At 34.1% G+C, this 12,360-nt stretch overlaps 1 protein-coding gene and 1 pseudogene across 2 annotated transcripts; both read left to right on the top strand.

Annotated features, from left to right (window-relative positions):
* The first annotated feature begins 603 nt into the window (after positions 1 to 603).
* On the top strand, positions 604 to 1,983 carry LOC145755848 (protein FAM200A-like). Its single transcript, XM_082572084.1, has one exon. It carries the CDS (start codon positions 604 to 606, stop codon positions 1,981 to 1,983), a length of 1,380 nt encoding a protein of 459 aa, XP_082428210.1.
* Positions 1,984 to 8,265: 6,282 nt separating this feature from the next.
* Positions 8,266 to 10,877, top strand: LOC145754943 (uncharacterized; annotated as a pseudogene). Its single transcript, XR_014284170.1, has 7 exons — positions 8,266 to 8,682; positions 8,746 to 8,934; positions 9,038 to 9,333; positions 9,408 to 9,584; positions 9,677 to 9,781; positions 9,877 to 9,985; positions 10,567 to 10,877. The product of XR_014284170.1 is annotated as an uncharacterized LOC145754943 (transcript).
* The last annotated feature ends 1,483 nt before the right edge of the window (positions 10,878 to 12,360 follow it).

Genomic DNA, 12,360 nt, shown 5'->3' with positions numbered 1-12,360 from the left:
CCATGAGTCTTTTAAATTTTGGCTTCGCTTTTGCTAAGCAAGTGCCTGACGATAAAGGCATTACCCCAAATTTGTCGGCAGATGCAGTAGAACAACAGGAAGTGGTAATGGAAGAAGAACCAGAAAATATTGAACCGTCGACATCTAAAATGAATAAAAGACAATTATGCAAAAAATGAAAATGGAACGATGCATTTACTAAGCTGGGATTTGTCCGAGAATCGGACGAAGACTACCCTTCGGCTCGCTGTTCTCTCTGCCATGTCATATACCACAATCCATCTATGGAGAAGTGCAAACTGAAAAGGCACAGAGACACTAAACATTCAGAACACAAAAACAAGTCAGGCTCATTCTTCAAACGACAAACACGACAATTTGTTGAACAGAAGCGACAGTTCCAGCAATTTGCAATGGAACCCTCTGATCACTGCCTCGTCTTATCATCACTAAAAATAGCTCATGTCCTAATGTCTGCAAGAAAGCCATTTACCTTGGCAGAAAGCGTCATAAAAACCTTGTCTGAAAATAGTAGCACGGGAAATTCATGGTGGATCAACGGCTGTCACCGAAGTGCAAAAACTGGCATTGTCTGATAACTCCATGCAAAGGAGATGTGCAGTAATTGCTGCATCACTCAAAGAAGCAATTCTAACCAAGCTCCGTAACGCTCCCTGCTTTGGAATTCAATTCGATGAAACGACTGATATTACCAGGCAAGCTCAGTTGATTGCATATGTTCGCTTTCCAGACAAGGAACGCATAAAACTCGTCGATCATTATCTGTTTTGTCTCCCCATTGGTATAGATACCACTGCAGCAAGTATCTTTTCAAAATTGGACAATTACCTTGTGGAACATGGTGTGACGTGGTTAAAATGCAAGGCTGTGTCCACCGACGGCGCAAGGGCTATGATCGGCATTAGAAATGGGGTTGTTGTGCTCATAAAGCAAGTCATACCAGAGGTTGTGAGTATCCATTGCATTATACATCGCGAAGCACTGGTTGCCAAGAAACTGGGCAATAAAGAAGAAAACTACCAACTTGCCGATGTGATTTCCGATGTTATCAAAATTGTAAATGTAATATTAAATAGTCCGAAGAAAAGTCGTGCGTTTGATGAACTTGTCAGAGAAATGGGAGGCGATGGGCGCCTCGTTTATCATTCTGAAGTGAGGTGGCTGTCTCGTGGAAAAGTAATGGAAAGAGTGTGGAAATTGCGACAGGAACTCAATGTGTGGTTTGATAGACGAAAGGATCATAAAGCTCTTTTATTTCAAGATTCATTCTGGCTTGCTAAACTGGCTTATCTCGTTGACATATTTAATCTGCTTAACATGCTAAACCTCACTCTTCAAGGTTCTGGAATTGATATATTTGAAGCGACCTCCAAAATTACATCTTTTAAAAATGTCATTGAAAATTTAAAAGAAAAATTATGCACTAACAATTTAATCGGTTTGAAAACACTGCAGACTTTTATGTCTTCTTGTAGATGGGAGGAAACAGAACAAAACATTGAGCAACGAATTATCAAAATAGTCGGCTCTCATATGCAGATTTTGATTGATAATTTTGAAGCCTACTTCCCTAGTCAGCAGGCAACAGAACTGCAATCAAAACTATGGATTTTGAATCCTTTCGGCGAACAACCGCCTCCAGGTTATTTGGGCGAAAATCTAAAAAACAACCTATGTCAACAAGCTTTTTTTAGCCGTGGAAAACACGCTGAATTCTGGACAAGAGCCCTCGACAGCCCTTACGAAGACCTGGCAATTCAAGCGCTAGAAGTTCTTGTGCAAAATCCAACCACCTATTTGGCCGAAAAAGGGTTTAGTGCCCTGGTTGATATTAAGACTAAAAAGAGAAGTTGTCTTCTTACTGGGACACTAGACGACCTTATGCGGGGAGCATTGGAGCATGACGTTGTTCCGAACTGGAACGAAATTGCAAAAAATATGCAGCAGCAACCAAGCCATTAACAAAATTTAATATTTCGCAAAAAGACATGCGGATATTCTTAACACATTTTTTTACATTTTAAAGTCAGTATTCGTTATTTTTCTTTAATAAACAAGAATTCATTTGTGTTTCTTAAAATACGTTCATAGGGTATGTATAATCTGATTTTACGCAACTTCGGTTGCTTGTGCGGATGAAATTTTATTTAAACAAAACAGTGCGAACCGTCTTTGTAAAGGTTGAAAAGCACTGGTTTAGGCCTACTCGAAATTTTCTTAGCTAAAATATACCTTATTAATATTGTAGATAAATTTAAATAAAATGACTAATTTAACATTTTTATTTCGTTAAAATCATTGCGTTTATACTAATAAAAATGAAAACGGCTTATAATCATATGTAAAGTACTAAATTAAAAAAAATTAAATGATTTTAAACTGTTTTTTTTTTAAGTTTAATATGTTTTAACAAACAAATGCAGTTGGATTCATTCATAACCATAAAAAAACCCTGTCTAAGCTATAACAATAAAACACTTTAAGAAGTGTAATTGTACTTCGGTAAAACACTTTAAAAACAGTAACATTATGTTTATTTATAAGCAGGATAACTAGTTACAACAGTTAAATGTTTGTTAAGCATAGTACAACGGCCACCTAAAAACAGTTAGTAATTATAGACAAGCGAAGATCATGTAATGTTAGTAAAATAGTTTTGCATAAATTGTAACGTGTCAAAATACTAAAAGTCAGTAATTTTTTTAATTAAAATTAAACTTATCAATTATTAATGTAAATATTGCTTTAAGATCAAGATTCTCTAATACTATTACCAATATAAACAATTCGAAAAATGAACCAAACAATCAACCTCTCACGAAGAAATAGACGCAGAAAATATTAACGAAGAGCGTAAAAACGTTAGCTTGCATATCATTCCGATGAAGGTTTCGCCGGTAAAGCAGGGCAGAGTAAAATCATATTTTACCGCAGAAGTTGCTGCTTGCAAACGATTTGACCACGAACAACAACCGAAATTTGCAGATGATAAAACGCTGATTATCGCTCGCGGGGTTTCAGTCAGAAAATCGGGGGCAAATTATGGCGACAAACTTCAAATTATTGTCAATCCCGGTAATATCTGTGAAGCTTCCAACCGAAATTTGGTATATATTTCCGAAGATTTTAAACTTTTGACTTTAAACGACATTTTAGTCACCAACGACGTCGAACCATGTTCCATTAGAATTAAAGTGGTTCAAGTGGACTCGCCATTGTCAACTTTTCTTAAAGGCAATTCGGTGCAACGGCAATTTGTTGTTGTCGCCGACAATACAAACTCAATTGGCATAATTTTATGGGAAAAATTTGTAAATACCTTAGAAATAAATAAGCTACGAGATCACCTATTTAGAGCATACTAAGTTAGGAGCTTTTACACTATCTCAACTATAGAAGTTTTTTACCTTCCCGGAAACATTTGTGAAGAGAGCGTACGGCATGGTGGAGTGGGGCAAGGAGAAATCAAAGATGAGCCGAGCGTTTGAAAAAATTAAGACACAATCCACTCCATGGACAGCAAAACAAGGTGCAGCAATGTGCAATTCGATCATAAACAATGCAAAAAACATAAAAACCAATGGCTACCACCTTAAACCTTTCGACCTTAAGGTGGGACTCACTGGGGCCGCGTTAGAGATTCGCGACCCTAATGAGGACGGCATAAGACTCTCTCAACATTTTATGTTGCATGGAGCAGCCGGAAAGGGGAAGACATTGCTTGGCGCATTGCTCTTCCCCACGGAATATGCTTCAACCCTGACAAACGACAGCGCCGGTGTGGGCCAGATGTCCCTGCATCTGAAACACAAGATGATGAAGGTAGATGACGCAGGGGCATCGTTCTTCAATAACGATCAGCTCACATCGGCGGTAAAATTCATGTACCACAATGCGTGGTCGGCGAAGGTACACGGAGACCGGCAGGACAACTCCGCCACGTGTGCCTTCGTCACCACAAATGTGGCATCACCAATAAAACGACTGGCAGGAATAGGAGACCTTGCCCCCATAAAAAGACGATTCATAGAGGCAGAGTGGGACTCTGAAGCACAAATCACTCCACCAACCAAAAAATTGAAATTAACCACTCACATCAGCGACGAAATTGTATGTGAATTGGCAAAAGAAATAGAACAACAAGTAGAAGATGAAACGCCAGTAGCAGAGTGCCTCGTTGAAACAGTCGATTACATCAGAGCATTCAACGAGTCACTGAGGCAGGCCGAAACGTCAAGTGAGAGCGAGGAAGAAAAAGAGGAGCCAAAAAGCCCAAAAAGGAAAAGATATGTTCACATCGAAAGCGAGGAAGAGGAGTTGATTGAGTTTCTACACCCTCCTAAAAAAGTCGACACTGGCGCGCGATCGGAGACCGGCAGGATAACTCCGCCACCTGCGCCTTCGTCACCACCAACGTGGCATCCCCGATAAAAAGATTGGCGGGGATGGGCGATCTGGCACCTATAAAAAGGCGGTTCATAGAAGCAGAGTGTGGAGAGGAGGCGGAAATAACACCACCAACCAAAAAGCTAAAATTAACAACACATATTAGCGACGAGATTGTGTGTGTGCTGGCCAAAGAAGTAGAGGACCAAATAGAGGCAGAAACACCGATTGCCGAATGCCTAATAGAGACCGTCGAATACATAAAAGCATTCAACGAAAGCCTCAAACAAGCAAACGAATCGAACAGCGAAGGCGAAGAAGAAGAGAGACAAAAAAGTCCAAAAAGAAAACGTTACATACACGTAGAAAGCGAAGAGGAAGAACTAATCGAATTCTTGAACCCAATCAAAAAAGTTGACACTGGCGCTACAAAAGAATTAGAAAAAAAACACGCGCCAACCAGTCAAAAAGAGGCGTGGATTTGTAATCACCAAGACCAAGACGCCCAGTGCATGTGTTGGGTGGAGGAGGCGTTCCTTGACGATTGGGTGATCCCAGATGGACCAACCACCACCATACCGAGCACGAGTGGCGAAAAAGAAGGACATGCTATTCTATAGCATCATAATCAATATTGTGTTATATATATTTATGTTCATGTTACAATTGTTAATACTGTTCGAAATAAATAAAAAATAAACCAAAAATATACAAAAGAGATACTTGTGACTGGCCTCACAAAAATACTTAGAAGAATAAGGCAAGCCAGCCAGCCAAGGACATAAAAAACCCTAAGATGTCCTAAAAATGGAGCTGCGCGACAAAAGAAGAGAAAAAAGAAAAAAAAGAGAATGACGTCATATATATGGCTGACTGACACCCCGTCTAACTAAAAATGACACTAGAGCTATAAAGACAAAACACAATATCTAAGTTAATAAAGTCAAGATTAGTAGACGTTACTCAAAGAACTAAAGTCAAGTCAATGACAACTGTTATCAAATAGACACGCCTTTAAAGTTAGGAGAAAAGGGACCAATTATGACGTCATCAATCAAAAGGCAAAACACACAATTATAGATTACGTAAAGGAGATAAACGACTTACACAAAACAAAGGCAAACAACTGTATTTTATAACAAATACTGTGGTAAAAATACATCATCCAAACCATCAATTATTTCTTCCTCAAGCATGAGACTGGAGGTCAAGCTGCTGAAAATTGGAGTCTCTCAAAACTTTTTCCATCAATTATGTTTGATAAAATTTTTAAAAAAATAACGACAAGGTATGGAAACTCTATCTAACCCTGAAAGAAATCGTGGAATTCGAAATTGTTAAAATATAACTTGTAGTACTGTGTTTTATTCTGTATATTCAAAGTGTTCCAGTTTGTTTGTCAGATTTTACTTCTTATAAGAAGTTATTTATGGAAAAAGGAATAAATGAAGCCAATTCAGTTACAACTTCAAGTGTTCAAATAAAAGGTACTGTAGAGTTTATATAAAGTGTTTTGGGTGCTATTCTTGTAGGGTCACCATTTGTATAGTTAATTGTTACTTCGTTAAACCCTAATTTGAAACAAGTGACGTGTCACGCGATATAAAATGATAATTGATAGACAGCACATTTTGGAGCTTGTCCATAAACACATTATTCGTGTTCTTGTGAAGCTTAATTCTTCCTGGTGCGTCAGTGTTAACCCCAGATACAGCTGTATATCTTTGGGTTAATTAGGTTTTAACTGATACCGTTATTTCCGCACCGGGCGTTGCAAAACTAATTATAGTTTGTTTGCATTTAAGCCACTTGGTATTTTGTTTGCAGTGACTAGCTTCACAATGTCCGTACACATAATATAAAACATCCTTTAATGTGCTATCTCTCATATCACTCCATATTACGTAAAGGGATTGGTTGCACAAGCAATCAATTCAACAGTACAAATCGAAATTTACAATAAATTAGTTAATTGTAGGTGATAAAAGAGTTTTTTGATTTCCAACCTTTTACCACATATAAAATTGGATCTAAATATTTATTGTCTCTTAACAATGCATTGTTTTTAAAAAAATTGTTATTTGAAATGTAATTTTGACATTTAAAATGTATTAGAAAATCTCTTAACATGTTTTTAGTTTAGATGTTATATTTTAAGGAATTTTGCAACCAATTTTATTATTTTATATTGTATAAAATAAAATGGGTTCTTAAAAGGGTGAAGCAGATGATGACACAGCAAGTACCATTGTAATATAAATTTTTAACCCTTCGCAAAGGAAAAACTAACAGAAGAACATATCTTTATTGGTGTTATTCGTTGACAAAACTTTTGGAAACACTACCATTGACAATGGAAGCACTTCGTTATTCACGCAAATAGAAAACCGGGTTTATAATAAAAAAACGCACCTTCTGTGGTAGTAGTTCAACCATAGAAAACTAACCTAACGGATAGAAAGCCAACGGGTGTTTGTTTTTTTTATGACGTAAATATTCGTCACGCATGAGCAATAGTGTACGTCGTAACATCGTAATGTAATAGGGAACCGAAATAAGTTGTAACAGTGCGATGCGCATTGCCTTATTTACATTTTTACATTGCTACATTGCTAAACAACTTAAATTGTTAAAATAAAGGGCTTAATTATTAGTATATTATAAAAATGACCCACTGCTGTGTGCCTGGATGTTCTTGGTCTCAAAAAAAAGCTCTTACAAGAAAATGTTAAATTTCACTTGTTTATAGTACACCGCAATGCATTGCAAAACTTTGTTTTATCAATGAGAGATGTTTCTGGTGGTGATAATTTTAAGGCTTTGCTTAATAAAGAAACGTTAGTATTATACATTTTGCCTAAATACTCTTTATTTAAATCAAAGGTAGGCCTACAGACTACTTCTCTTTTGTCAAAGTCAAGTTTTTTAAGTTTGTAAGAAAGTTTATATATAGTTTTTTATATATTAATGACATAAATTAACCCTAATAAAAAGTAATACATTAAAAAAATAAAGAAACAAATCTGTTTGAAAGTAAATTTAAAATATTTCCTATTAGGGCGGCTATATGCCATCATCATTTTATAGAAAAAGACATTTTAGTCAATGGAAAGAAAGTAACTCTAAAAGTAGGAGCAAGGCCAACACAGAATTTATCAAAAAAATCTATCTTTTATGTAGTAGCAAGAAAACCCCCTGCTGTTCGAAAAGAATTTCCACAAATTAAAAAACATAAATGTATTTCTCAGTTAGTGCAGTCTGCTAAAAATCTTTCATGTGATATAAAAAGGTTGGCTACAGCTAAATATGATTCCACTTTAACAAAACTCATTTTTTATAAGAAAGAATTGATTGTTTTTTGTGCATAAGGCAGTTGGTTCTATTTTGTTTCAGAAAGTAATAGATTACAATACTTACTTCATTTAGTCATTTTTAGCAAGAATGTATGGTGTTCCGTATTGGTTTTTATAAATAAACTGTTTCTTTGTTTTTTTTCTAGAAAATTGGGATTTTTATGTATGTTTATTCCAACAATATTATCGTATTTATAAAAAATGTAGATATAAATAACATTTCAATTTACGTTAAAGACAACATATCTCAATATCGTTTGTGCTGTGGATTTATGCAGGAAGAGAATAAATATCCATTCACTTTTGAGGAAACTAAAATTCACCCAATTTTGTGGTGGTCTGGGTTTTAAATAGAACAGACTTTTATTGTACGTTCTCCCAACTGCAGTGTGATGGTAATAAAAATTCAGTATAATAAATTTATTTGCAAATGCCCAATATATCTAAGCTGTTTTATTTTTTCTAAGTTAACACTACGGATAAAGTAACAACATGTCAATATTGTAAAGATTTAAAAAAAATTTCCCCAAGAGGTACAATAAACAGCGAAACTGTATCTACTTCGCAAGAAAGTGACAATTCTTGATTTTTTTGAAAATGCAAGAGGTAATTAATTACAATACATTTTTATTTATTGCATAGACATACCAGGTTTTATATATTAGGTAGGTACACATTAAACCCGATCGATCATTTTATGTTTTAAGGCTTTAGCTGGTAAAAAGTATAAAAACCTTAATGAGTGGCAGCGCATGTTTTTTGAGTTTCAAAATGCCTGTGTTAATGCAAAATCAGGGCGTTACCACCCAGATATAGTGCGGTGGGCAATTGAACTTTATAGCTAATCACCTTTTGCCTATGAGCACATCAGAAACAGTGAAATTTTAATTTTACCATGCTCAAGCACAATCAAAAACTATAGGTAACAATCTGATACTTCTATATTTTTACAGTTACTTAACATCAATGTAATACTTGTTGCTAGAAACTATATCTCACCACAAGCAGGGTTAAATGAAATTGCATTAGAGGAAATAAAGCAAGTTATGTTATTAATTGTTTTTTTGAACAGTTCGCGAAAATTTGGCTATTAAAGATGACAAACTTGTTGGGTTTGTTGATTATAGGAGAAATGGTTGAAAAGATAATTGTGTAATTGCAAGTCATATTTTAGGTAATTATTTTATTTTTATGATCGGTTGTTAAACATTTCTGTTAAATACTAAAAAATTATTAAAATAAGATTTAATCAATAATATTGTTTTTTTGCCTGTTAGTGTTTTATGTTCGAACAATTAAGAAGAAAATTTCTTTACCAATTGCATGGTACGCAACAAAAACTTGTCCTGCATATGAATTAGCTCTTATGTTTTGGAAAATATTGTTTGAATGCAAAACAAGTGGATTGCAAATTCATGATGTAATTGCAGATGGCTTGTCTGTCAATAGAAGGTTTTTTAAGCTTATCAGTGGGTTAAATAAAATACCATCAGATAGACCTTTTACATCCCCTAATTATTGTGCACCCGAAAGAAGGATATATTTATGTTCAGACCCACCACATCTACTTACGGTTATAAAACCTTTCTTTTAAATCATGATTTAATCAAGACTATTTAACATAATAATACTCAATTATTTTTCAAGACTGTTCAAAATAGTTTTTATGCCTCAAAACCTGGGGGTTCAAGGTTTTTAACATTAAAGGGACACCACATATTATGGACGCATGTTGTTAAACTATATAAATTGGATAGTTTGTCAATGTTTTTAGGAAGAACAAAAATAACCGAATCCCATATAAAATTAACCCCTTACACAAAGGTAATATTTAAAAAAGGTATCATTTCTTATATAGGGTACATAGCAACAGAAAGTAAACAATTATTTATAGAAACTTTAAACTTAATATTCAGATGAAGGTTAATCTTGCCAAAGACATTAAGCTGGAAAGTTGGTCAAAGCCTAAAATCAATTCCAGGAACAAATGGGACAGCTGAGTTTATTTTAATGTTTTCAAAGTATGGTTTTTATTCCCAAAAACATACGTTGTCATGTGGCGATTGTTATCTTTAATATATTGTACACAACATTATGTTAAAAAAATATTTTTTAGGTGGTTCGATATTATAAATTGTTCAGTGAGTGCTCAAATAAGATCTGGAACAGATGCTCGACTACTGTGGCTAGAAAATGAATCTATTCCAACATTAGTAGCATGGAAAGTAAGCCCTTTTTATTATCAAACTTGTGAGTTTTTCGAATTCCTGTATATCTAAACATGAAATAACATTGAGACCTAATGAAAGTCTTGAGTAACTTACCCAGGTTCTAACATTATGGATGACATGTTGATTGGTTATAGCTTGGCCAATATAGTTACTGTAAGCAACTTTGGGTCTTTGTGTAGTATTATACTAACTTAACTACAAAAGATTTTTCTTGAAGTTACTTAATATAAAACACTTTCGTCTAATAAACTTATTGTTATTTAATATAAAAAAAATTTCGTCTAATAAACCAATTTACACAAAATGTTTAGAAAGATATTAAGTTAAACCATCCAAATGAAGAAAAACGTATTTTACCTCGTCCAACATTAGATGGATTAATTTTTACAACGCTGAATTTCATTTGTTTAGCACGTGAACTACTAAATACCTTTTGACTATATATGTCTTCATACATTTACTCAGGATGTACTAGAAGCCTTTTTTGAAAACTTGGTTTATAACTTACTATGTTATTTTACTAGTTTTAAATAAAGATTTAAAAACCAAAATTTTAAGTCATTTATGTTTTTAAGCGATGTCATGGGGGTAGAGCAAGAAACACAGATGTTGTTCAAGCAGCTTACAGTATTCAACATCATACTCAAAGAAAAAGTATAAAAAAGGTTAAAGAAGGGAACACTACTTTTGGAAGTACAAATTGTTGGAAGACAATTTGCTCGAGGCTATGTCAAAAAAAATAGCTTTCTTTTTTATAAGCTAACATCATTTTTGTTTTTAATTTAAACCTTTAATTAACATAAAATCGTTGAAAACAAAATTTTTGCCTTTACGATCAAGCTAATAAAACAACTTAGAAAAGCATTAGGCTAAAAGACTTTAACTTTAAACACTGTTAATTTAAACATTGTGTTTAACCTAGCTGTATTTCAATCTGCTATTGTTGGTACATTTTTTTCAATTTATTGACATTTATATTTTTAAAGAAACATTTTTAGCAAGTGCAAAAATAAAAAAAACAGCTAAATATGGTAAAAACAGTTTTAGAATTTTTAACAATATTCCTTTCTTATTTGAAATTGTTAAGGGCTCCTCGTAATCCTGATGACATGTTTCTACATTTACAACCTTTCATCAATTTTTGACAGGTTGCGTGCAAAGCTGTACGATAGAACCCTTCCATATAACTCAACCATATATCTTAATATTTTAACTACTTGAGATCTAGGGTATTCATGTTCCCCATTATCTAAATTTTTATCAATTAAGTAACAAAAATAAAATCCTTTGATGACCTTTTGGATAACAATTTTAAAATCTATGTTAGTTAATATTTTACTGCCTTCCTTGGCTAATTCTAAATAAATATGTTTTAAAAAATCTAAATATTCTTTTGATGGATAACAAAGAGCATCCACTTTTCTTTCCATCAATGGAATAAGAGCACCTTGTGGTTCATTACTACATAGTAAATTAATGATGGAATGATTTTCTGGGAATTTATTTAGGGCCTTTTTAAGTGTAAATCCTCCGATGTATTCAATGGCATCAATTTTTAAATCTTCTATATTTTCCGGAACAGTTTGTTGAATTTTTGTTTGATGAGTAACTATTTTATTTATTATTTCTAAAAAAAAATTTGCTGCTTTTGAGTTGGATAATTGTGAAATTAAAGCATCTGCATTGTAGAGTTTATAGTTATTTATTTGGCTGAACGGGTTTACTTGAAAGGTTATTGACTCCTTTTTAACTAGATGGCTAGCTAATTTATTGACAACTTGGTTGTATGATAACAGTTTAAACTTTTTTATTAGTGAAACGGCGTAAACTTGGCGATACATGATAACTAATAACTATACTTTTAACAGATAATTTTATATCCTCTGAAATATCTGGTAAAATAAGTCCAATATATATAGGCGATTACATAAATCAAATAAGGGAAACCAATGACGTGTCACGCGATACAAAATAATAAGTGATTGACAGCACATTCCGAAGTTTGTCCATAAACCATTATTCGTGTTCTCGTGAAGCTTAATTCTTTCTGGTGCGTCAGCGTTAATCCCTGATAAAGCTGTATATCTTCGGGTTAATTAGGTTCCAACTGATATCGTCATTTCCGCACCAGGCGTTGCAGAACTGCCCATAGTTTGCTTGCAGTCTCTGTATTACCACGTTTGGTATTTTGTTAGCAGTGGTTAGCTTAACGATGTCACATGACACAAACATCCTTCACACATGACACAAAACCTCCTTTATATGCCGTCTTTCATATCACCCCGTATCACGTAAAGGGATTGGTAGCGCAGCAATCAATTCCACAGCATCTTTTGATTTCTTAAATCCATTTTAAAATCAACTTCTCG

The sequence above is a fragment of the Corella eumyota genome, chromosome 6 (genome assembly GCF_963082875.1).
Source record: "Corella eumyota chromosome 6, kaCorEumy4.1, whole genome shotgun sequence".
NCBI lineage: Eukaryota > Metazoa > Chordata > Ascidiacea > Phlebobranchia > Corellidae > Corella > Corella eumyota.
The sequence above is the reverse complement of the archived record's forward strand: the minus strand, read 5'-3'. Positions and strand labels throughout refer to the sequence as shown.